At 45.8% G+C, this 27450-nt stretch overlaps 1 protein-coding gene across 1 annotated transcript in view; it reads right to left on the reverse strand.

The window, feature by feature from the left end:
- LOC121005760 (zinc finger protein OZF-like) overlaps positions 1–24656 on the reverse strand; it is a 39413-nt gene extending 14757 nt beyond the window's left edge. The window contains exons 1-2 of the mRNA XM_040438528.1: positions 24414–24656; positions 1065–1140 (exon numbers count right to left, since the gene is read on the reverse strand). Of these exons, the coding sequence (XP_040294462.1) occupies positions 1065–1140; positions 24414–24656 (319 nt within the window). The remainder of the gene's footprint in view (positions 1–1064; positions 1141–24413) is intronic.
- Positions 24657–27450: the final 2794 nt, after the last annotated feature.

A 27450-nucleotide genomic window follows, 5' to 3' on the forward strand; every position in this document is an offset into this window, starting at 1 on the left:
AAGAGGCAGATACGTGCCTGGTGTGGGAACCAGGCCAACCCAAACATGCAGGCTAACCAAAAAAAAAACTGTTCCTGCTCCCGATTTCCAATATGGTGTGCACCCTGCCACACTGCGATAATAGCAATAAGCAGCCTACATTCTCCATCAGTTGAGAGAACATTGTACTGGACGTAGATGCTGCCTGGCTGCTGCAAAGGATACCATGAGAAGGAGACTAGTAGCTGTTGCTACTTCTGTTTTCCCACAGTGAAAGTTGATGCTGCTTTATATGGCTCAATAGAGCCGTGGTGCCTATGTTTGAATGTCCATGGCTTATTTTAATCCTGCAGATCTTGCACATGGCAAAGCTTTTGTCTTCCACCACTGTAGAGACAGACTGCCAGAAAAGAGATACTCGCACAGAGTGTAGCTGGCCAGCTAAAACTTGCCCTGTTCACGGGAATATAGTAGAATATGGTCGATTAGAATAGACTTCACAGAAATACCATTAATTCTAAAACATAACTTTTAATAAGTCATTAATAAAAGCCAATGGGCCCTTATAGTACAGAAAGAAAATATAAATCAAGAAATAAATCAAAAAACCTAAATGTGGAAATTATATTCCACTAGCATATGTTTGCAGGATGGCAGACAAGTGTTTAATAGGCTATTGGGGCAATGTCCCTGATTCTAGCCCTAGGAAACACTTGTCTGCCATCCTGCAAACGTAGGCTAGTGGAATATTATTTCCACATTTAGGTTTTTTGATTTATATTTTCTTTCTGTAATATAAGGGTCCATTGGCTTTTATTAATGACTTATTAAAAGTTATGTTTTAGAATTAATGGTATTTCTGTGAAGTCTTTATCCAATCCTGCCTGCAAAAAACTTAGAACCTGAGGAATGTCTGGCGAAAGCAATTATTTGAAAAGGACAAAAAAGCGTTGCATGTTCTTAAATAAATTCTAGACTTTATAGGCTTCCGGCTCAAGAGCATCTTAGAAATTACAGCATTCCTCAACCCCTTTTCTTCAGGTCGAGGTGTTCACCCGCCAGGCCGTCAAGTTGAGTTGATTTACCTTGGGATGAAATATTGGTCCTTAGTGAAGAAGGTCTGGGGTTGATGGAAAGGTCCAGAATATTCCTGCAAATAACCTGAGCAACAGGGGGAACCAAGAAGATTCAGGGACCATTCTCCTTCTTTCGAAGTCCAGCGGCTGAGGAAGTCGGCTATTACACTGTTCTCTCCTTTAACATGGACTACTGTTAAGGAAAAGAGATTCTTTTCTGCCCAATGAAAAATGTCCTGAGACACTGCCCCTAGGGAACGACTCCTGGTTCCTCCCTACTTGTTTAGGTAGGCAACTGCAGTGGTGTTGTCTGATAACACTTTTATGTGTTTTGAAGATGAAGTAGTATGAAGGGAGACAATGAATCTGTAGTTGGCTAAAAAGTTCTTTCAGATTGGAGGAAGCATGCAACATATCTTCTCCCCATCTGCCCTGAACTACTCTTCCTTCTGAATGACCTCCCCATCCTGAACCGCTGGCATCTGTTGTCACGATCATCTGTTTTTCCTGACACCAATAGACTCCTGTCTGCAAGTTCTTGTCTACTCTCCACCACAGTAAGGACTTCTTTACGGAATTTGGAATGACAATGCGCTTTTCTAGGGTGGAATTTGTGCCGTCCCAAGAGGATAAGAGGAAAGCTTGAAGGATCCTTGTGTGACTGTGCCCATCTGACCGAGAGGATTGTAGCTGTTAGAAGGCCTAGGATGGTCATAATGTTTCTGATGGAGGAAGTCCTTTGGCTGCAGAACAGAGTTACTTTTTGAAGTAGATCGTTTTTCTAGGGGTAAAAAGGACATTAGAATATGAGAATTTAAGAGTACTCCCAGGAAGAGCTATCTTCGGTCTGGAGATAGGTCTGATTTCTTCAAGTTTATAATCCACCCCAGGGTGCCAAAGCATGTTTGCACTAGAGAGGTGGGATTGTAGAATTTCCTCTGAGGGTGAAGCGAAATCGTCTAAATATGGTATAATCAGAATCCCCTTTAGGTCTAGGTATTTTGTGACCTCTGACATGACTTGCACACGTTATGGGGGGGAAGTATTCTTGGAGCCGAAGAGAGTCCGAATGGGAGATCTCCGAACTTGAAATGGCATAACCGATCCCCTAGAAAGACAGAGATTCTTAAATATTTCTGATTACTTTGGCATATCGGAACATGATAGTAAACGTCCTGAAGGTCCAAAGTCACCATAAAACAATCCTGAGGCAGTAAGATGATGGTGGATTTTATTGTTTCTATCTTGAATTTTTTTGTAAACTATAAATCTGTTCAGAGATTTTAAATTTATTATCAAACGGAAGGCTCCGCTTGGTTTTTGTACTAGAAATACTGGAGAATAGAAACCTTTTCTGTATTGATCTACTGGGACTGGATGGAGCACTTTTTTGTTTATAAGAGAAGAGATCTCTATTTCTAGACAAGCACAATAGAGCACAATGGAAGTCAATGGGAGAACCCGAGCATTAAACCAGGCACCCCCTGCTCTGAAGAGGGGAGGGTGTCTAGTTTATAGTAAAAGGTCAGAAATTTATGGAAACCCAAAACAATTTCAGTGGTAACAGCATGGGGAGGATGTCTTGATGCATCTTGGACTCCCAGGTCGCTGCTGGGAGCGACGTTGTCCGAGTAGTACGCCACTTTTACAGACTGACAATAATACACACCAAACCGAAGATGATATCGATTTTAGAGGAAAAATTGTTAGGAAACATTCTTTCCTGTATATTGTAGGAAGACGCAAGGGTCCGTCGATGACGGAAGGTATGTGTCACCGAGATTCCTGGCCTCGGTGAGGTAAGAGTCGGCATTTTAAGTGTCACCATTTGTTAGTTAGGCTGTAAAGCCAATCCGGGCCGGCTCTTATTGGGAGCAGCCAAAGTGCAGGGTGGGTGGCGTCTCCCCACACTCCAGGCCTGGTTTTGGCTGGGATAAAAACCCAGCCAGCAGTCTCAGCTGAGGGGATTATCTTCCACTTCACAGTGAAGCTGTGGAGACGCTGTGGTTTTGGGAGCTCTCTGCGCTGAGGTCTGAAGGTCATGTGTCAGGCGAGCAGGCTGCCTTACAGCCTGCAAGTGGACTTTCTGAGGCTGAGCATTCAGCCAGGTGTGAACTGACACCCAGGATACCAGGTAAATGTTATTTAGTTTTTTCTGTGTGTGAACAAGCACGAAGCCTGAAAAGGGACTGTTCGGTTATGTTATGTGTGTGAATAAACACTGAAGATTGATTTAAAACCTGGTCCATTGCCTCTATATAGCATCCGCTAACCTGCCTACCAGAGCGAATCCCCACAATATTTACTTGTATGAAAAAAGTGCAAGTGCTGCCAAAAATTACAAGGAAGAGGCACTCCGATACAACCTGTATATCCCATATAGGAGGGCCTCATTCACATTGCTGTACAATTGTTCAGGTAGTGGGACTCCTACACTCATAAAGCCTATGTATTAAGGGAAAGGGCTTTCAAAAATTACAAGGAACCGGCACTCCAATACACCCTTTATTACACCCAAATACACCACCACCATAGCCCCTCCACTCGAGTCAGTGGAATTATTTTCCCCTCCATTCCGAAACCTTACCTATGCACAGCCATTCTTGGCATCGGATGAGGAAGAGGAGGTAGCAACGGCCGCCACCCAGCGGTCTGACGATAGTACCCAGATCAGCCCAAGGAGGGTGGTCCCCGCTGTTGCTGCCTACTCCGAGATCTCTACTGTCAGTGGTGGTGAAGGTCACAATTATGACGTGTCGATGGAGGTCATGTGGGTGCCCACAAGAGTGGAAGAGGAGGGGAGTTCAGAGGAAGAGACGGAGCAGCAGATAAGGAGGAGAAGCGGGCAGAACTCGCAGTGCACAGGAGGCAAAAAGCAGACTGCAAATGTATCTGGAGCGAGCCATCCACCATGCACGGTCACATCTGGCGCTCCCAGGGCACCGGCACATGGCTCCGCAGTGTGGGCTTTTTTTAACGTGTCAGCTGGTGACAATGGTGTTGCCATCTGCAGCATCTGTGCTGTCAACGCATAAGTCGCGGTAAGCCCAACACTCACCTAGGGACGACCGCCTTAAGAAGGCACCTGGCCTCCTATCACAGAGCTCAGTGGGAGCAACACCGTCAGAACCCACAAAGCCACACTCCCGGCGCTCCACGTCCTGCCTCTTCTCCTTCTCCTCTCATTTGTCCTCCACTCCACCTTCCACCATGCCAGCATCGCGTTCATCTGGCAAAAGGCAGGCTTCCGTGGCCCAAATGTTTAAGGGTAAAAAGTTGATGACGTCGGATAACCCTCTTGCCCAACGGCTGACCGCCGGTTTGTCAGAACTGCTAGCCCGCCAACTATTGCCATATAAACTGGTGAACCTCAAATGCCTTTAGAAAATTTGTGGCCATTGGCACACCGCAATGGAAGGTCCCGGAAGAAAATATTTCTCCCAGAAGAGCATCCCAGAGCTATATGGCCATGTTCAGCAGCAAGTGAATGTACCTCTGGCACACAGTGTCGGTGCCAAGATACATCTGACCACAGACAGGTTGTCTAGCAAACACGGGCAGGGAAAGTACATAACTTTTACTGCCCACTGGGTGAACCTTCTGACGGCTGTCAAGCATTCAATCCGTGGCACCCATGTGGATTTGGTGTTACCACCATTGAATGCATGCAGGCCTGCCTCTTCTCCTCCAGCCACATAATTACTTATTCTTTTCTGTACAGTGAATGAATAATTTTTGGGGCCTGTAGTAATATTGATATCCAATGACCGTGTAATCTACCTCCAGCCACATATTTACTTGTTTTTTTCTGTCCGGTGAATGCCTAATGTTTGGGGCCTCGGAGGAATTCAACACCAGTGACGACCACGTGTTATCGAATTTCAACTATTATCGTTAGTTTTTTTTTTTCAAGAGGGGGGATTTTGTTAGCCATGCTTTTAATCCAATTTAATATTTTTAGTTATTTTAAACATATGTATTTGACCTGTATTTGTACTGGCCTGCAGTAAAATTGATATCCATTGACCGTCTAATCTACCTCCAGCCACATAATTACTTGTTCTTTTCTGTCAGGTGAATGCCTGCCACACACAATTGTCCTTAAAAGTACTTTTGGGTCTATAACAAGTAAAAAAAACAATCTTTACACTCTCTCTCCCTTCTGCTCTCCAGCTCTCACTGACTAATACTGAGCCAAACACGTGTCATCGGGAGCTATATAGCAACCAATGACGCGTTCCGGCCAGCCAATCACTATAATTCCAGCAGCCAACATGGCTACGGCATTACAGTGAATTGCAGTACTTACCTGCACGTTTATTGGCTGTGTAGCAGCCAACAAATGTGTGAGGAGGAGACTCAAGCATCGCGCTCGAGCACACACGGTATTCGGCCGAACACCACGATGTGCCGAGCATCGTGATTTTTAAATATTCCAGCTGCCTCTCGACGTGCGCTGTAGTGCTGCCTCTGGAACTCCACCCCATTATGGTCAATGGGGACGGAGCGGCAGTCTAAGGGTTCACCTGAACTAGTGGCAGGACGGATCCAACAGGCTGCTCACCCACAGGAACAGCCTGCCGGAGTCCCCTGCCGCTAGTGTGAAACTAGCCTGTAAGGTAAGCTCAATAACACAGCACACGGCAGGGCGCAGAAGAAAAGGAGCGCCGTAAGGTTTTCGGAAGACTGAAGAACTGGTTTTTAGAAGCCATTTCTTATTTGAAGCCCCCCTGATGCACCCTTACAGTAGAAACTCCCCAAAATTAACCCCATTTTGGAAACTAGGGGATAAGGTACCAGTTTTATTGGTACTATTTTGGGTTAAATATGATTTTTAATTGCTCTATATTACGTTTTTTGTGAGGCCAGGTAACAAAAAAATTGCTGTTTTGGCACGGTTTATTTTTATTAATTTTTTTACAACATTCATCTGACAGGGTAGATAATGTGATATTTTTATAGAGCAGGTTGTTACGGACGCAATGATATCAAATATGTCTACTGTCATTGTTTGTTTGTTTAAATTTTACATAATAAAGCATTTTTGAAAAAAAACATTATTTTTTAGTGTCTCCATTTTCTGAACGCCATAGTTTTTTTTATTTATCTGCCAATCATCTTGTGCAGTGGCTGTTTTTTTGCAGGCAGAGTTGAAGTTTTTATTGGTACCATTTTTGGGTACATATGATTTTTTGATAATTCATTATTACACTTTATGGGGCAAGGTGACCAAAAAATTGGTTGTTTTAGCACAGTTTTTATTTATTTTTACAGCGTTCACCTGAGTGGTTAGGTCATGTGACATTTTTATAGAGCAGATTGTTACGGATGTGGCAATACCTAATATGTATACTTTTTCTTATTTATTTAAGTTTTAGACAATATTATTTTTGAAACAAAAAAATATGATGTTTTAATGTCTCCATGTTGTGAGAGCTATAGTTTTCTTTGATTTTTTGAGCGATTTTCTTATGTAGGGGCTTTTTTTTGCGGGATGAGGTGACTGTTTTATTGGTACCATTTTGTGGGACATATGCCTTTTTGATCACTTCTTGTTGCACTTTTTGTGATGTAAGGTGACAAAAATGGCTTTTTTTGACACAGCGGCAATACCAAATATGTCTTGCCACTTTTTCTATTTTTAACATTTTTCTTTAATTACTTAACCATGTGCCGTCACACTATCGCCAATCGGCGTCAGTGCGGCGGCTCTGCCAGGTCACAAACGCCGATCGGCACAGGAGCACGCGTTCACAGGATCGGAAGGTAAACGAGTGGATCTACAGCCTGCCAGTGGCGATCATTCGCTGGCAGGATGTAGATGCAATTTTTTTAACCCTTGAAAGGTATATCAGATGCTGTTTTGTTAACAGCGTCTAATATACCTGCTACCTGGTCCTCTGGTGGTCCCTTTTGCTTGGAACGACCACCAGAGGACACAGGCAGCTCTGTAAGTAGCACCAAACACCACTACACTACACCCCCCCGTCACTTATTAACCCCTTATTAACCCCTGATCACCCCATATAGACTCCCTGATCACCCCCTGTCATTGATCACCCCCCTGTAAGGCTCCATTCAGATGTCCATATGTGTTTTGCGGATCCGTGGATCCACGGATCCGCGGATCTACAAAACGCATACGGACGTCTGAATGGAGCCTTACAGGGGGGTGATCACCCCATATAGACTCCCTGATCACCCCCCTGTAAGGCTCCATTCAGACGTCCGTATGTGTTTTGCGGATCCATGGATCCGCGGATCCGCAAAACACATACGGACGTCTGAATGGAGCCTTACAGGGGGGTGATCACCCCATATAGACTTCCTGATCACCCCCTGTCATTGATCACCCCCCTGTAAGGCTCCATTCAGACGTCCGTATTTGTTTTGCGGATCCGCAAAACACGGACACCGCGGAGCCGCAAAACACGGACACCGGCAATGTGCTTTCCGCATTTTGCGGATCCGCACATTGCCAGAACTATATAGAAAATGCCTTTTCGTGTCGGCAATTGCGGACAAGAATAGGACATGTTCTATAGGCTCTACAAAAAAACGCAGTGTTCGCCCGATCAGGCCTAATCTTGTGCGCACACTTGCGTTCAGTCCGCCCCACCGCAGTGACAGAAATTATTATTTTTTCTGATCACTGCAAAAACACCGTAAAATCGCTGCGGCGCTATAAAGATCACTTTTGAGGGGCATGGCTAGTTCACAGAAGTTATTTTTTTTTTGGCACAAGTTAGCGGAAATTTTTTATTTATTTTTTTCTTGCAAAGTCTCATATTCCACTAACTTGTGACAAAAAATAAAATCTCACATGAACTCACCAAACCCCTCACGGAATCCAAATCCGTAAGATTTTTAGACATTTATATTCCAGACTTCTTCTCACGCTTTAGGACCCCTAAAATGCCAGGGCAGTATAAATACCCCACATGTGACCCCATTTTGGAAAGAAGACACCCCAAGGTATTCCGTGAGGGGTATGGTGAGTTCATGTAAAATTTTATTTTTTGTCACAAGTTAGTGGAATATGAGACTTTGTAAGAGAAAAAAAAAAAAAAAAATAATCATTTTCCGCTAACTTGTGCCAAAAAACTAAATATTCTAGGAACTCGCCATGCCCCTCACAGAATACCTTCTTTCCAAAATGGGGTCACATGTGGGGTATTTATACTGCCCTGGCATTTTAGGGGCCCTAAAGCGTGGGAAGAAGTCTGGAATCCAAATGCGTAAAAAATGCCCTGTGAAATCGTAAACATACTCTTTGGAATTTGGGCCCCTTTGCGCACCTAGGCTGCAAAAAAGTGTCACACATGTGGTATCGCCGTACTCAGGAGAAGTAGGGAAATGTATTTTGGGGTGTATTTTTACATATACCCATGCTGGATGAGAGAAATATCTCTCTAAAATGACAACCTTGTATAAAAAAAATGGGAAAAGTTGTCTTTTAGAGAGATATTTCTTTCACCCAGCATGGGTATATGTACAAACCGGATTCAAAAATAGTTGGGACACTAAACAAATTGTGAATAAAAACTGAATGCAATGATGTGGAGATGGCAAATGTCAATATTTTATTTGTAATAGAACGTAGATGACAGATCAAACGTTTAATCCGAGTAAATGTATCATTTTAAAGGAAAAATACGTTGATTCCAATTTTCACGGTGTCAACAAATCCCAAAAAAGTTGGGACAAGTAGCAATAAGAGGCTGGAAAAAGTAAATTTGAGCATAACGAAGAGCTGGAAGACCAATTAACATTAATTAGGTCAATTGGCAACATGATTGGGTATAAAAAGAGCTTCTCAGAGTGGCAGTGTCTCTCAGAAGCCAAGATGGGTAGAGGATCACCAATTCCCACAATGTTGCGCAGAAAGATAGTGGAGCAATATCAGAAAGGTGTTACCCAGCGAAAAATTGCAAAGACTTTGCATCTATCATCATCAACTGTGCATAACATCATCCGAAGATTCAGAGAATCTGGAACAATCTCTGTGCATAAGGGTCAAGGCCGTAAAACCATACTGGATGCCCGTGATCTCCGGGCCCTTAAACGACACTGCACCACAAACAGGAATGCTACTGTAAAGGAAATCACAGAATAGGCTCAGGAATACTTCCAGAAACCATTGTCAGTGAACAAAATCCACCGTGCCATCCGCCCTTGCCAGCTGAAACTCTACAGTGCAAAGAAGAAGCCATTTCTAAGCAAGATCCACAAGCTCAGGCGTTTTCACTGGGCCAGGGATAATTTAAAATGGAGTGTGGCAAAATGGAAGACTGTTCTGTGGTCAGACGAGTCACGATTCGAAGTTCTTTTTGGAAATCTGGGACGCCATGTCATCCGGACCAAAGAGGACAAGGACAACCCAAGTTGTTACCAACGCTCAGTTCAGAAGCCTGCATCTCTGATGGTATGGGGTTGCATGAGTGCGTGTGGCATGGGCAGCTTGCATGTCTGGAAAGGCACCATCAATGCCGAAAAATATATTCAGGTTCTAGAACAACATATGCTCCCATCCAGACGTCATCTCTTTCAGGGAAGACCCTGCATTTTTCAAAAAGATAATGCCAGACCACATTCTGCATCAATCACAACATCATGGCTGCGTAGGAGAAGGATCCGGGTACTGAAATGGCCAGTCTGCAGTCCAGATCTTTCACCTATAGAGAACATTTGGCGCATCATAAAGAGGAAGGTGCAACAAAGAAGGCTAAAGACGATTGAACAGTTAGAGGCCTGTATTAGACAAGAATGGGAGAACATTCCTATTTCTAAACTTGAGAAACTGGTCTCCTCGGTCCCCAGACGTCTGTTGAGTGTTGCAAGAAGAAGGGGAGATGCCACACAGTGGTGAAAATGGCCTTGTCCCAACTTTTTGGGGATTTGTTGACACCATGAAAATCTGATTCAACATATTTTTCCCTTAAAATGGTACATTTTCTCAGTTTAAACTTTTGTTCCGTGATTTATGTTCTATTCTGAATAAAATATTAGAAGTTGGCACCTCCACGTCATTGCATTCAGTTTTTATTCACGATTTGTATAGTGTCCCAACTTTTTTGGAATCCGGTTTGTAAAAATACACCCCAAAACACATTGCCCTACTTCTTCTGAGTACGGCGATACCACATGTGACACTTTTTTGCAGCCTAGGTGCGCAAAGGGGCCCAAATTCCAAAGAGTATCTTTACGATTTCACAGGGCATTTTTGACGCATTTGGATTCCAGACTTCTTCTCACGCTTTAGGGCCCCTAAAATGCCAGGGCAGTATAAATTCCCCACAATTGACCCCATTTTGGAAAGAAGACACCCCAAGGTATTCCGTGAGGGGTATGGTGAGTTCATGTAAAAAAATAAATTTTTGTCACAAGTTAGTGGAATATGAGACTTTGTAAGAAAAAAATAAATAAAGAAAAATCATTTTCCGCTAATTTGTGACAAAAAATAAAAACGTCTATGAACTCACTATGCCCATCAGCGAATACCTTAGGGTGTCTACTTTCCGAAATGGGGTCATTTGTGGGGTGTTTCTACTGTCTGGGCATTGTAGAACCTCAGGAAACATGACAGGTGCTCAGAAAGTCAGAGCTGCTTCAAAATGCGGAAATTCACATTTTTGTACCATAGTTTGTAAACGCTATAACTTTTGCGCAAACCAATAAATATACACTTATTGCATTTTTTTTATCAAAGACATGTAGAACAATAAATTTAGAGAAAATTTTATATAGAAATGTAGTTTTATTTGAAAAATTTTACAACTGAAACTGAAAAATGTCATTTTTTTGCAAAAATTTCGGTCAATTTCGATTAATAAAAAAAAAAAAAAGTAAAAATGTCATCAGCAATGAAAATACCACCAAGTGAAAGCTCTATTAGTGAGAAGAAAAGGAGGTAAAATAAATTTGGGTGGTAAGTTGTATGACCGAGCAATAAACCGTGAAAGTTGTGAAGTGCCGATTTGTAAAAAAGGGCCTGGTCACTAGGGAGGTATAAACCTGTGGTCCTTAAGTGGTTAATTGGGGATTTTTTATTTTTTAGATGTGAAACTTTTATTTTTTTTAAACTTTGCATCCCCCATAAGGTCATACAGGACCTCTGGGGGACATTTAACTTCACTTTTTGTTTTTTTCACTATTGATTTCTCCTATAACTGGGGCTGACATAGTAGCCCCGGTTACAGGGAAAATACAGCCCCCAGAGAGGCTGTACAGAATAATACTGCGCTGTACAGCCTCAGTGCAGGGCTAATCAAGGTCTCTGGAAGACCCGACAGCTCCTAAACTCTCCCGGCCCCAACATAGCGCTTCCTGAACTGTATGTTGAGCACTGTATACAGAGATCTAGAACTCAGGGATACCTGGGAACTGTCCCTGCCTTCCCTCTGGGTTGCCCTGTTGTCACTGAGAGCGGGCACCCCGTTCGGCAGCTGCACGATTGGCGTGCAGCTGCCATCTCTGAATGGACGTTCCAGAACGTCCATTCAGAGATAAACATCCATCCATAGGACATTTATATCCTATGGGCGGATATGAGCTGGTTAAGTATTTGGTGTGCTCTTTAAAGGGTTTCTATCACTTGGTATGACATAATTAGCTGTCAGACACTAGCGATCCGCTAGTGTCTGCTCTGGCCAACCATCCTAATATAACAGCTTTTGGGGCAGCCGTTTTGCTAAAAAAAAAAACTTTTATAAATATGCTAATGAGCCTCTAGGTGCTATGTGGGCGTCATTAGCACCTAGAGGCTCCGTCTACCTTCATACACAGCCACCGCCCAGCGCGTCCCTCCAGCCCGCCTATCTCCTGCTGAATGCGATCCTCCGTGTGACGCAGTGGACGAATTCTCGCGCATGCGCCGTGCGCGGCTGTATTCGGCGCATGCGCAGTGAATGTCTGACCGCTTCCCTGCTCAGACATCTCCACTGCGCCTGCGCCGATGACGTCATAGTGCTCCAAGGAACAGGCGCAGTGGAGATGTCTGAGCAGGGAAGCGGTCAGACATTCACTGCGCATGCGCCGAATACAGCCGCAGTTATTATTTTAGCAAAACGGCTGCCCCAAAAGCTGTTATATTAGGATGGTTGGCCAGAGCAGACACTAGCGGATCACTAGTGTCTGACAGCTAATTATGTCATACCAAGTGATAGAAACCCTTTAAGCCTACTGTTTCCATAGAACGTCACTAGAAGAATTAGCTCAAAGAAACAATACTGAAGCAGAGTAATAGACAGTCTGATTGGACTAAAAAGTTACAGATATCAAATTCCTCTAATGCCACAGTGCAAAAGGCACTTCATTGTGCTGCACCTGTCACACACAGCTATCAGCATTCAACCTTGTTTTGAGTCTAGCACATTTTGAGCCTGTGCCCACAGTACCAGCAGCATCACCAGATCCCAAATTGACCATGATAGAAGCAGATCTGGCTCTGGCCGGTTTTTGGGAGGTTCTGGTAGTATGTTGCCTCTGCTCTTTATTGCGGTCACTGCCACCAGCCTCCTCCTCTGATGTTAATTCCTCCACAGCACCATGATCATGATCCAACACACCATAATAGTCCTCAACCTCTCCGCCACTTTTATCAGACTGAGATATGCCATAGTGGGCTCACTGGCCCTCCTACAGATTCCCTGCTTTATATTTTCCTTGTGTTCCACTGCCGCTACCACTGACTCCACCACAAAGATAGCTATGCATGGGGTCCACCACCTCCACCTGAATTTCCTCCTCATGGCAGTCTAAGCACTAACTATTCTTACACAACTCATCAACAGAGAGATTATCTTGTGTAGCATGAAGTGGGGTTTTGTTGACTCATCTTAGAAAAAAAAGGTGTCCCACTAAGAGGGGGCAACAAAGACAGAGAGCATGCAACTGAAAGGCTTCTCTGAGGTTGCAAGGAGGAGTAGCAGTAGGAATGTTTTGACCTTTAGCTCCAAGGTACGATGTCAGACTCAGTGGTGAGCCATCCAGTCCATAATCTCATGCTCTTTGTCGTCAATAATAAATGTTGTGCCTTTCAGGAGCCAGGGAGAACTGTGGTCAACTACTAATACTGGCTGGTGCTGCTACTTTTACCCACACTCTGACTCTAGGAGGACAAAGCACAGGTCTTTTATTTTGCCCTCTTCTGTTTTACAGAAAAGTCATGGGTTTGGTTGTCGGGATTCGAACCGGTGACCGGCCGCATCCCAGGCGGTAGCCCTGCTTACAAGGCTACTGTCCTCTCTTGACATTCCTCCCTGAAACCTATTATGTAACCTCAGTCTTGCCAAGCCTTGCTCATCACCCTTGATTCCCCACACCTGGTACTTCCCTATATAAGTCCAGCCCCTTGCACTCTAGCTTGCTGATTATTGAGCTCCTGAGCCTTGATCAAGCTTCTCCTCATCTGCTGCTCTTGCTACTACTGGAAGTCCACTGCTGACCAGGAATTGCCTACCGACTACTCTTCTGCTTTGTCCCTACCTACTGAACTGCTACCACCGTTGCCATCCGGATTGTCTGACCACGTTTACTGGCGCCTGCCCTGACCCACCGCCTGCCTACCGACTACGCCTCTGCCAGACTTCCTGCACCTACTACCTGCCTGCGGTCCTTGCCACTGGGCTCCACTCCTACCTCCAGCCAGCGGTCCTCTGACTCAGGTGAGCCTGTAGGACTGTTACATTGGTACACACAGATTATTAAACGGTACTAGAAAAATGGCAAGTGTGTTTTCTGTAATTCAAATAAATAGGCGCAATTAAATGCCCCCCCTCTACAAAACACACTGCACACTGGTATTAACAATTTACTTTGGAAATAATGCAGTGTGTAGTGAAATGTCTTTGTACACGGACCAAAAATATAAACACAACACTCAGTTTTGCTCCCATTTTGCATGAGCTGAACTCAAAGATCTGAAACATTTTCTACATACACAAAAGACCCATTAATCTTAAATATTGTATAAATCTGTCTAAATCTGTGTTAGTGAGCACTTCTCCTTTGCCAAGATAATCCATCCCACCTCACAGGTGTGGCTAGTCAGTATCTAGTGTGGCCACCATTTGCCTCACGCAGTGCAATACATCTCTGTTGCACAGAGTTGATCAGGTTGTTGATTGTGGCCTGTGGAATGTTGGTTCACTCCTCTTTAATAGCTGTGCGAAGTTGCAGAATATTGGCAGGAACTGGAACACGCTGTCGTATACGCCGATCCAGAGCATTCCAAACAAGCTCAATGGGTGACATGTCCAGTGAGTATGCTGGCCATGCAAGAACTGGGATGTTTTCAGCTTCCAGGAATTGTGTACAGATTCTTGCAATATGGGGCCGTGCATTATCATGCTGCAACATGAGGTGATGGTCGTGGATGAATGGCACAACAATGGGTCTCAGGATCTCGTCACGGTATCTCTGTGCATTCAAAATGCCATCAATAAAATGCACCTGTGTTCATTGTCCATAACATACGCCTGGCCATACCATAACATACGCCTGCCCATACCATAACCCCACTGCCACCATGGGCCACTCGATCCCCAACATGGATCAGCACACCGCTCACCGACACGACGCCACACACGCTGTCTGCCATCTGCCCTGAACAGTAAAAACCAGGACTCATCCGTGAACAGAACGCCCCTCCAACGTGCCAGACACCATCGAATGTGAGCATTTGCCCACTCAAGTCGGTTACAATGACGAACTGCAGTCAGGTGCAGACCCTGATGAGGACGACGAGCATGCAGATGAGCTTCCCTGAGACAGTTTCTGACAGTTTGTGCAGAAATTCTTTGGTTATGCAAACCGATTGTTGCTGCAGCTGTCCAGGTGGCTGGTCTCAGATGATCATGGAGGTGAACATGCTGGATGTGGAGGTTCTGGGCTGGTGTGGTTACACGTGGTCTGTGGTTGTGAGGCCGGTTGGATGTACTGCCAAATTCTCTGAAACGCCTTTGTAGACAGCTTATGGTAGAGAAATGAACATTTATTGCACGGGCAACAGCTCTGGTAGACATTCCTGCAGTCAGCATGCTAACTGCACGTTCCCTCAAACGTTGTGGCATTGTGCTGCATATTTTAGAGTGGCCTTCTATTGTGGGTAGTCTAAGGCACACCTGTGCAATATTCATGCTGTCTAATCAGCACCTTGATATGCTACACCTGTGAGGTGGGATGGATTATCTCAGCAAAGGAGAGGAAGTGCTCACTAACACAGATTTGGAGAGATTTGTGAACAATATTTGAGTGTAATGGGTCTTTTCTGTATGTAAAAAATATTTCAGATCTTTGAGTTCAGCTCATGCAAAATGGGAGCAAAACTGAAAGTGTTGTGTTTTTTATTTTTGGTCAGTGTATAATGCATTTAATATCAATGGTTCAACAAGTACATTTTTGAACTAAAATGTTTTTGAAACACAGTCTGACGCAGTAATACATCCTCTAAAACTTATATAACAATGTATAAAAATGTCGTTGAATCATGCTTTCGATAATATAGATAAGATATGTGTTTTACAGCGTTATTGCTATAAAATGCTTTTAATATAAAAGCAATGCCTTTAATAACACAGATATAAAACCATAAAAAACATTTGCAATTGCTCAGCGTTTGCAGCAGAATGTTATTTAGGGTGCTCTGCTGGCAATAAGCTTACGTAGCAACAATTTTTAATGAGCCCAAGTAATCAAAACAATCAAACAATGAAGTATCCCCTATAAAGGAGGGAATCACCCCCAGCCCACTGTGTTATAGCAAGAAGAGAACTAGCCTTACTAGGGTGGGATATTTGTGTGCTGCTGTTAGGACTAAGGGCAAGCAAATTATCATTAGAAATTAACGATTCCCTTACATCCTACCAGCAGCACAGATGGGGAGATAGCAATAAGAACCCCTACGGAGGGCCCTCATGTTTGGCAGAATCAAGTATATTCTGCCCAAAGGCCGAGTATTCAGCTGATCTGGCATCCAATCTATAAATGGGAGATGAATGTTGATTCAGAGCTCGAGGAGGCAGACTTGCAAATCATGTCGAGAGGAAGAAGACTCCTCTTGGCAAAAGAAGTAGCTACGGCCCTAGTAGAATGGGCCTTCACAAACCCCGGAGGGTCCAGAGATTGGGAAACAAAAGGATTCCCTAATAGCCTCCTTAATCCATCGACTGATGGATGGTTTAGATGCCTTACGGCCTTTAAACTTACCGGCAAACAGGATTAGAAGATTTTTATCTTTCCTGAACTCCTTTGATCTATCTACATAAATCCGGAGGGATCTCAAGATGTCCAGAGGATGTCTAACAGGTTCTTCAGAGGAGGTAGAAGGTGTAGAAAGAACCGGGAGGAATATCACCTGGTTGATATTCTGGAATGAAGGAACTTTAGGCTTAAAGTACGGGAGAAACTTTAGAAGGACCCGATCTTGCAGAAAGATAGTATAGGGCTCGTGTGCTGAGAGAGCGTGAAGCTCAGAGACCCTCTTGGCCAAAGTCACTGCAAGGAGAAAAGCAAGTTTCCATGTGACGAACTTGAAATCCACCTCCTCCAAAGGCTCAAAGGGGGAGATGCTAACCCCTTGAGAACTACTGATAAATCCCATTGAGGAATGGGTCTCAGTACTGTAGGTTTTAATCTTTCAGCTTCTTTAAGAAACCGTTTGATGAGCGGGTCCTAAGAAAAAGACCTGTTGAGGCAAGCTGAGATGGCTGAAACTTGAACCCTCAGAGTAGATGGAGCAAGGTCTTTGTCAAGGCCGTCTTGCAGGAACTAAAGGATGGCGGAGAGGGGCAGATCTGCAGACGCCACCTCCTTAGAGGTACACCAGGATGAGAAAATCCTCATAATCCGTGAGTAGGCTCTCTTGGTAGAGTCCGCTCTTGAATGAGACAGCGTTCTCAGGACAGACTCTGAAAGCCCTTCTATTCTGGAAAGGGACTGATCAAACTCCAGGCTGTCAGGTTGAACCTGTGCAGATCTGAGCAGAGGTGAGTGTCCCATGACACCAAGGTCTGCAGAGGGGGGAGCCTCCAATATTGCCCTCGGCTCATTTGGGTGAACTGAGTTAACCAGGATATCTTCGGCCAATCCGGTATGATGGCCATCACCGAGGCCTGATCCTGACAGATTTTCATCAATACCCTCGGAATCATGGAAAACGGAGGGAAGATGTAAGCCAGCCTGAACCTCCAGGATATTGACAAAGCATCTATCGCCAGGGGGTTGTCCTCCCTGTAAAGGGAGCAAAACCTCTGAATAGAGATGTCCCAAACTATTCGCCGGCGAACAGTTCCCGGCGAACATTGCTTGTTTGCGTTCGCCGTGGCGGGCGAACATATGCGATGTTTGGTCCGCCCCCTATTTATCATCATTGAGCAAACTTTGACCCTTTACATCACAGTCAGCAGACACATTCCAACCAATCAGCAGCATACCCTCCCTCCCAGACCCTCCCACCTCCTGGATAGCATCCATTTTAGATTCATTCGGAAGCTGCAGTCTTAGTGAGAGGAGGGACAATGTAGCTGCTGCTGATTTAATAGGGAAATCGATAGCTAGGCCAGTGTATTCAGTGTTCACTCCAGTCCTGAAAGACTCATCTGACCTCTGCTGTAAGGACAGCGTCCTGACAGCACCCCAAAAAGCCCTTTTTAGGGCTAGTACATCAGTCTGCTTTTTTTTTTTTTTTATCCTCTGTAATCTAATTGCAGTTGCCTGCCAGCGTGTGTGTCAGGCTCACAGCGTATACTGTGCCCACTTGCCCAGTGCCACCACTCATATCTGGTGACACACACAGTAGCTTGCATTTAAAAAAACAAAAACCACAATTTTGACTGTACTATAATAGCAGTTACTTTTCTGCAAGCGTGTGTGTTAGGCCTACAGCGTCTACTCTGCTAACTTCTGCCAGTGCCACTCATAATTCTGGTGTCACACACAGTAGCTTGCATTTAAAAAACAAACACAATTTTGACTGTAATATAATAGCAGTTACTTTTCTGCAAGCGTGTGTGTTAGGCCTACAGCATCTGCTCTGCCAACTACTGCCAGTGCACAGTGCCACTCATATCTGGTGTCACAGTAGCTTGCACTCATAGTACAACTAAGGCCACCCCACAGGGGCCGTCGTGGTTGTGGTGCTGTGATTCCCTTTTGCCCTAGAATAATGCCCAGTGTTCAGAGGCCACGTACCCTGAACTCGAGGACATAGTTGACTGGCTAACACAGGACACCCAATCTTCAACAGCTTCCGCTCGGAACCTTGATGCACCATCCTCCTCCAGCTCAGCTTCGGGCACCTCTCAAGTTACCACTCGCCCGCCTGCCGCCACCACCAACACTAGCACCACAGCTGCTTCACTTGATCTGTCAGAGGAATTATTTACACATCAGTTGGAAGAAATGAGTGATGTGCAACCATTATTGCCAGAGGATGTAGATGACAGGGATATGTCTCAGTCAGTCAGCATTACACATATGGACATACGGTGTGATGATGATGATGTTGTACCCGCTGCTGCTTCCTTTGCTGAGTTGTCAGATACAAGTGAAGAGGTTGATGATGACGATGTGTCCGTGGATGTCACGTGGGTGCCCGCTTGAAGAGAAGAAGAAAAGGGGGAAAGTTCAGATGGGGAGACAGAGAGGAGGAGGAGACGAGTTGGAAGCAGGGGGAGGTCGTCGCAAGGAGCTAGTGGCACAGTGGACAGCACGCCAATCAACACATGCTGTTGCCACCACCAGAATGCCGTCATTGCAAAGCTCAGCAGTGTGGCATTTTTTTTGTGTGTCTGCCTCTGATAACAGCGATGCCATTTAAAACCTGTGCCAAAAGAAACTGAGTCGTGGGAAGTCCAACACACACCTAGGTACAACTGCTTTACGAAGGCACATGATCTCACATCACAAACGCCTATGGGATCACCACATGAGTACAAGCAGCACACAAACTCAAAGCCACCATCCTCCTCCTGGTCCAGCATCTTCAGCCACGTCAACCACTGCTGTCCTCCTTGACCCCTCTCAACCACCCGCCACTCCGCCTCTCGCCTTGAGCAGTTCCTGCTCATCTGCCCACAGTCAGGTGTCTGTCAAGGACATGTTTGAGCGTAAGAAGCCAATGTCACAGAGTCACCCCCTTGCCCGGCGTCTGACATCTGGCTTGACGGAACTCTTAGCCCACCAGCTTTTACCATACAAGCTGGTGGAGTCTGAGGCCTTCAAAAAATTTGTAGCTATTGGGACACCGCAGTGGAAGGTTCCCGGCCAAAATTTATTTTCACAAAAGGCAATCCCCAACCTGTACTCTATTGTGCAAAAGGAAGTCATGGCATGTCTGGCACACGGTGTTGGGGCAAGGGTCCATCTGACCACTGATACCTGGTCTGCAAAGCATGGTCAGGGCAGGTATATCACCTACACTGCGCATTGGGTAAACCTGCTGACGGCTGCCAAGCATGGAATGCGTGGCTCTGCAGAGGAGTTGGTGACACCGCCACGACTTGCAGGCAGGCCTGCTGCCACCTCCTCTACTCCTCCTACTCCATCCTCTTCGCTAACCTCCTCGGCTGAGTCCTCTTCTGCTGCTGCGTCTTGCTCCACATCAACTGCACACCCCCAGCTCCCCAGGGGCTATTCCACATCCCGGATATGACAGTGTCACGCCGTCTTGGGGTTGACTTGCCTGAAAGCAGAAAGTCAGAGCAGCGGCTGCAACAATACCTAATTTTTTAGGCATGTATACATGCCTAATTTTTCTGGCCTCTGGTGCTGCACTGTGGCTGCAAAAACAAAACAAAACAAAAAGGCACATACACGTGTCAATTCCCCTTCGTGATCGTTACCTTGTTGTGGCGAAGGGGCTTGCATATCACAATGAAGCGGCCACCTCTGAGTGTGTTGGCAATGGCAATGTTGGCACACCCCAGATGATAAGATCGTTGCTTCATTGTGAACAAACCAAAAGCGATCGGCTGGATAACTTTGCATAGAAAAAACATACATTTTCTTTGTGATCATCTAAGGTGATCATTAAAGCCTACTAGGCCAACAATGGGCCCACAGTGCAGAATCATTGTTTTCTGGGTCACTTAACTGTCACTGAACTACCTCAGCACGACCATAGGCTTTTAAAAAAAAACATCGCCTGCAATCTCCCAAACGTGGGCACGAGAACAGTCATCACTACACCAAGATTGAAGCATAGAGGAATAAAATTTATGTCATGAGTGTGTCAACTATTGACAACTCTTTGCGGTGGTCTAAAATATATTCCATAGACCGGCCCCTGATAAAGGACGTAACAGGGATTAAACTGATAGGAATAGTACTACTTAACACACCACTCATATCTGGTGGCACAGTACATTGTATGGCGCACGCGCAGTGCCCCAAATTGGAAGTAGGAGGACCGACCAAGCATCTTTTTCCATCTCCCATTCCTAAAATCTATTCCATACACCGGCCCCTGATAGAGGACAAAACAGAGATTAAACTGTTAAGAACAGATTTTTTTTAATTTAAAAAAAGGAGGACAGCCTCTGGGGAGCTGGGTATTTTTTGGCCGCGTTACTGAACGCTCATGCACAATGGCTGTAGGCTCATGCGTCCTTTTGCGGAGGTGACAAACCTGGTCAGTCAAACCCAAGGCAACATCATCGACCTCATCCCATATGCGTTTTTTCTGGAGCGTGCCCTGCGAAGAGTGCTGGATCAGGACATAGATGAGCATGAAGAGGAAGAGTTGTGGTCACCATCACAACCAGAAGCAGCCTTGTCGTCGTCGATTGCTGGACCTGCGGCAACGCAGAGAGAGGAGTCTGAAGAAGAGGAGTCAGAGGAGGAAGGTTGCTAAGAGGAGGTGGAAGACCAACCACAGCAGACGTCCCAGGGGGCTTGTTGTCACCTTTTGGGGACCCTTGGTGTTGTACGTGGCTGGGTGGAGGAGGAGACCTTCAATGACGTCAGTGAGGACAAGGAACGGGACATGGCTAGCTTGGTATCCAACCTTGTGCAAATGGGGAGTTTGCGGTTGTGCAAATGGACTGTTTGCGGTTGTTTGCGGTGCGTTAAACGGGGAGTTTGGTCTGTCACTGTGAAGCGGGCGTAACACTTGTACTACCTGATCGATACAACGTCATACCTGATCGTATACACACACTGGATGTTTTAAAGCACGTAATTCCAAACAATTTAGGAATGTTAGGTGATTTATGCCCTTTATGGATTAAAACCTGACTCTGCGTCAACTAAGTAATTTTCCATGAGAGTTTTGCATTGGATCCCCCTCCGTCATGCCACAGTCCAGGTGTTAGTCCCCTTGAAACAACTTTTCCATCACTATTGTGCCCAGAAAGAGCCCCTGTGGGTTTTAAAATTCGCCTGCCTATTGAAGTCTAAGGCAGTTCCCCTGGTTCGCACGTTCGCGAACATTTGCAAAAATTCGCGTTCGGCGTTCCCGAACGAACATTTTTATGTTCGCGACATCTCTACCTCTCAACCTTGGCGTTGAACCTTGTTGCCATAAGATCCACCTCTGGCATCCCCCACTACAGGACTATCTGCTTGAACATCTCCAGATGTAAAGACCACTCCACTGTTGGAAAACCGCGGCTCAGCCGATCCGCTATTATATATAGGGAGCCCCGAATGTGGATCGCAGATAAGTGGGAAAGGTTCGACTCTGCCCAATCCAGAATCACCCCGATCTCTGATGAGAGGGGAAGTGATCTTGTGCCTCCCTGCTTGTTGATGTAAAGTACCGCAGTCATATTGTCTGACTGGACTTTCACAGCTTTGTCCCAGATCTGAGGGGCGAAGTGAAAGAGGGCTAGTCGGATAGCTCAAATCTCGCGGAGATTGGATAAGAGAAGCCGCTCCTGAGGAGACCAGGTTCCGTGGACAGGAATGTCATCTAGGTGAGCGCCCCAGTTTACTTGGGATGCATCTGTTGTCAATATGATCCAGGTTGGCTGGGTCATAGACTTCCCGCCTGAAAGATGGAACCACCATCTGAGGGAATACCAAGTTCGCCAAGACAGGGAGCACAGTTTAGCCCGGTGGGGCTGCCATTCCATTTGGAAAGGACCTCTGACTGTAGAGGACAGAGGTGCCATAGAGCCCAAGGGACTGCTTCCGCAGATGCTAACATGAGCCCCAACTTCTTCATGAGAGTCCGAATTGGGACTCGCTGAGGAATGGATAGGAACTCTGCCGTGTTCTGTATTCGGGATCTACTTTCTGGAGTCAACTGGAGAGACATCCCGACGGAGTCGATTATGAAGCCTAGATACAGTTGTAATAAAACGTATGTGAACCCTTCGGAATGATATGGATTTCTGCACAAATTGGTCATAAAATGTGATCTGATCTTCATCCAAGTCACAACAATAGACAATCACAGTCTGCTTAAACCAATAACACACAAATAATTAATTGTTACCATGTTTTTATTGAACACACCATGTAAACATTCAAAGTGCAGGTGAAAAAAAGTATGCGAACCCCTAGACTAATGACATCTACAAGAGCTAATTGGAGTGAGGTGTCAGCCAACTGGAGTTCAATCAATGAGATTAGATTGGAGGTGTCGGTTACAGCTGCCCTGCCCTATAAAAAACACACACCAGTTCTGGGTTTGCTTTTCACAAGAAGCATTGCCTGATGTGAATGATGCCTCGCACAAAAGATCTCTCAGAAGACCTATAATTAAGAATTGTTGACTTGCATAAAGCTGGAAAGGGTTATAAAAAGTATCCCCAAAAGCCTTGCTGTTCATCAATCCACGGTAAGACAAATTGTCTATAAATGGAGAAAGTTCAGCACTGCTGCTACTCTCCTTAGGAATGGCCGTCCTGTAAAGATGACTGCAAGAGCACAACGCAGACTGCTCAATGAGGTGAAGAAGAATCCTAGAGTGTCAGCTAAAGACCTACAAAAGTCTCTGGCATATGCTAACATCCCTGTTAGCGAATCTACGATACGTAAAACACTAAACAAGAATGGATTTCATGGGAGGATACCACAGAGGAAGCCACTGCTGTCCAGAAAAAACCCATTGCTGCACGTTTACAGTTTGCACAAGAGCACCTGGATGTTCCACAGCAGTACTGGCAAAATATTCTGTGGACAGATGAAATCAAAGTTGAGTTGTTTGAAAGAAACACACAACACTATGTGTGGAGAAAAAGAGGCACAGCACACAAACATCAAAACCTCATCCTAACTGTGAAGTATGGTGGTGGGGGCATCATGGTTTGGGGCTGCTTTGCTGCATCAGGGCCTGGACGGATTGCTATCATCGAAGGAAAAATGAATTCCCAAGTTTATCAAGACATTTTGCAGGAGAACTTAAGGCCATCTGTCCACCAGCTGAAGCTCAACAGAAGATGGGTGTTGCAACAGGACAACGACCCAAAGCATAGAAGTAAATCAACAACAGAATGGCTTAAAACAGAAGAAAATACACCTTCTGGAGTGGCCCAGTCAAAGTCCTGACCTCAACCCGATTGAGATGCTGTGGCATGACCTCAAGAAAGCAATTCACACCAGACATCCCAAGAATATTGCTGAACTGAAACAGTTCTGTAAAGAGGAATGGTCAAGAATTATTCCTGACCGTTGCACATCTGATCTGTAACTGCAGGAAACGTTTGGTTGAAGTTATTGCTGCCAAAGGAGGTTCAACCAGTTATTAAATCCAAGGGTTCACATACTTTTTCCACCTGAACTGTGAATCTTTACATGGTGTGTTCAATAAGAACATGGTAACATTTAATTCTTTGTGTGTTATTAGTTTAAGCAGACTGTGATTGTCTATTGTTGTGACTTAGATGAAGATCAGATCACATTTTATGACCAATTTGTGCAGAAATCCATATCATTCCAAAGTGTTCACATACTTTTTCTTGCAACTGTATCTTACTGAAGTCGACGGGCTCACATTCGACTTCTGCTAGTTGATAATCCAACCCAGGCGGAACAGAAAGGAGATTGCTACATGAAGATGGTTGATTAGGACCGCTAGAGAAGAGGCTTTTTTAAAGCCAATCGTCCAGATAAGGAATGATGGTCAGTCCTTGAAGTCTTAAAGCCGCCACCACAGAAACCACCACCTTGGTAAAAGTGTGAGGGGCAGAAGAAATGCCAAAAGGAAGGGCAACAAACTGAAGATGTCTGACGACACCCGAAACCTGGACCGCGATTCTGAGATATCTACTGGAAGCAGGATGAATCAGGATGTGCAGATATGCATCTTTGAGGTCCAGGGTTGCCATCACGTCTCCAGGATTGAGAACGTGAACCACTGACCTGATGGTTTCCATACGAAACTTCACCTTCCTTATATATCGATTGAAATACCTCAGATCGATAATCATCCAGAGATCTCCTGACGTCTTGGGAACCAGAAAAACTGGAGAGTAGATCCCTAAGCCCCGTTCCCCGGACGGCAGGAGTAACGGGAGTCATCCAAGAGCCTCGAGGAGGCCGATAGTCAGGAGGTGGATCTTTCATTCTTGGCTCCTTCGCGAGAGCGCCTCGAACCTCTTCGCTGCGCTCCCCAGTCCCTTCAAGCTCTTGATTGCTGGCCAGACCTATCACCATGGTTCTTTCTGCCCCGCCCTCGAAAAGACTGCTGGGGAAGACTCTTATCCTTCTTATCCAACAGGCCTTCCATAATTTTATCTAGCTCTGAGCCGAACAAACGGTTGGGCTCAAAGGGAAGGCCACATAAGTTATATTTAGAGGAGTTTTCAGCGACCCAAGGCTTAAGCCACAAAGGCATACGGGCCGCTGACACAAGGGCCATGGATTTGGCTTCCAATTTCAGCTGAAGCTGCGCAGTATCACCCAAGAAATCCGTCGCCAGGTTAACGGTCAGCCAGAATGTCGCCACGAGACACCTTCTGATCCACGTCCATCTGAATCTGGTTCAAGTGAGTCCGGAGGAACGTAGAGAGCTCGGTAGCAGCAATGGCTGAAGAAACGGAAGCTGTGGCTGCCGTATAACCTTTACTCAGAGTGCACTTCACGCTCTTGTCAAGGGGATCCTGCAGACTAGACCCATCGTCCGCTGGAACCAGAGTGCGTCTGGACAACTGGGCAATAGCCATGTCCACCTTGGGAATGGAACCCCAAGATTCCACCAAGGATTTAGCCATCGGGAACATGGTTCTAAATTTCTTGATTAGAACCGGACCTCTCAGGTTTCTTCCACTCTGTACGCATGACAGAGAGGAGGGTCTCATCACAAAGTGCCCGACTAGTGGGATCGGAGGGCTCCTCTGGGTCAACATCATGGTCCCCCGACATGATGGACTTGAGTAACTTTTGTGTCTTTTCTGGAGGAAAAAAGCACGAAGTAAGCTCCTCCTCATCCGAGGAGGAAGAAACTAAGGAGACCACAGAAGGTCTCTCCACAGGAGCAGAGCACTCCATAGGGGTCTGAGCAGGAAGCATTTCATCAAGCAGGCTTACGACTCCTTTGATGGACCCATCCACATAGCTCTTCACCCATTGATGCATGTCCTGCATCGTAGGTTCACTCGAAGGTTGGACCCTCGGACGGCTGCTGTCACACACCTGGAGTAGGGACAGCTATCCTCCAAAAGAGCGCTACAATTATAGCAGGATAATTGCTTCCTTTTGGAACTCGCCTTTCTGCCTTCCAAATCCCACGGAGAAGACATCACTGCGGGGAAAAAAAGACAAGTAAAACATTTGTAAATTACATGTTGGTAAGGCTGATTAGTCAGCCTGCATTTGTGGGAGGGGGCGGAGGCTCTTCATATACGAGCCCCAGCCTCACTCACAGGCGTGTGTTCTCAGGTGCACAGCTGCCGCTGGGTGTCATTAGCAAAGTAGCTTCTCTGGTGGTAGGATTCTTTCTTTGCAGCTTGGAGACAGAATAGAGCTTGTTATTTTGCTCTCTGCTACCGTAGCATGCATGCGCCATACTACGTAAGTAGGTTGGGCTGGGGTCGTCTCTCCTGGCCGGTCGGAACCGACTCTGCTAGCGAATGGGAGGCTTCGCCTCAGAATCTGCTACCTCAGGTTTGCTCGTTAGTAGTGTTGAGCGAACTTGTGTTTTAAGTTCGACGTCTAAAGTTCGGGTTCGGGTTATCGAAGTATCCGTTATGGATTCCGCTACCACGGATATTAACGGAATTTAGAATCCATAACGGGATACTTCGATAACCCGAACCTAGACACCGAACTTAAAACACAAGTTCGCTCAACACTACTCGTTGGGGCTAAATACTTCTATTTCTTTTCAACTTTGTTTGTTGGTAAGTGGTAGGCAATTAAGAGTGCCGTGTATGTGTGAGGGGAGGCAGGGCTTTAACTATTTAAACCTGGCTCTCCTGCCCCCACTTGTCGGTTCGAACGCTTTCGAATCGGCTCGTGGGTTGGCTATCCGTTCCAGAGACGTTGCGTGTCTCTTTGTTAGTTTGCGTGGTCGGGTGCATCGGGCTCATCGCTGCAGGGAATAGGTGGGCCGGGTGGCTGCCCACCCGTCTCGTTTATTCATGTTATGTTATGCTGCCGAGCGTTGCCGTCTGTCCCCAGCCGCAGCTGTGTCGGCACCGCACTTTCCGCTCCTGTTCAGGCACCCCGCTCACACATGCAGCGTCCCCCAGGCTAACGGTGCAACAGCCTCCTCGGTCACCCCTCACCTGTGGCTCCTCTGCGGCGAGTTGCACTCCCGCACTCATGCCATCGCGCGCAGCGCATCGTTCACGCTGCTCACCGGCTTCGCAGGGCGGCTTACTGGCCTTCGGCGCTCCAGCAGGTTCTGGTCTTAAGAGAGGGCGACATCTACAGGCCATTCTGGTAGTGCAGTCTAGGAACTGGGCTCTTTGCTCAGCACTAGTTTCTAGGCACACTGGGGCAGGCGTCAGTTGTTAAAATGAAAAAAATAAAAAATAAAAAAAAATTTATAATAAAAAAAAGGGGAGATAGGGAAGTTCGAAAAAAAATAAAATAAAAATTATACATAAATAAAAGGGGTGTTTAAGGGAAAAGGGGGAATTACAGGTACAGATGTAGAGCGACATAATTAGTAATAGCCCACTGGTTTGTCAGCAACGTCTCCGTTAGGATTGCCACTACGCCTCGGGCACGTAGCCTGGCCGCCCATAGCCCATACGGTACGTTGGGAGTTAGTGGGTCGGTTTCGGGGCGCAGCCGCGACAAGCTGGTTGTTAGCTAGGGAGCAGTTGCGTGGGTGAGGGGTCACTCAGCCGGGGTTCGCTCACTCACATGTCGGTCCTTGTTTATTCAGGTCCGCAGGGGGTTGGCTACGTTGCGATACTGCGGGGTTTGTGGCTGTCATGGCCGCCAGGTGAGTCAGGTGTGGTGCGCATGCGTGGGCCACCCCTTTACTTTTGCGTGGGCT

Source organism: Bufo bufo, chromosome 6, assembly GCF_905171765.1.
Source record: "Bufo bufo chromosome 6, aBufBuf1.1, whole genome shotgun sequence".
Taxonomy (NCBI): Eukaryota; Metazoa; Chordata; class Amphibia; order Anura; family Bufonidae; genus Bufo; species Bufo bufo.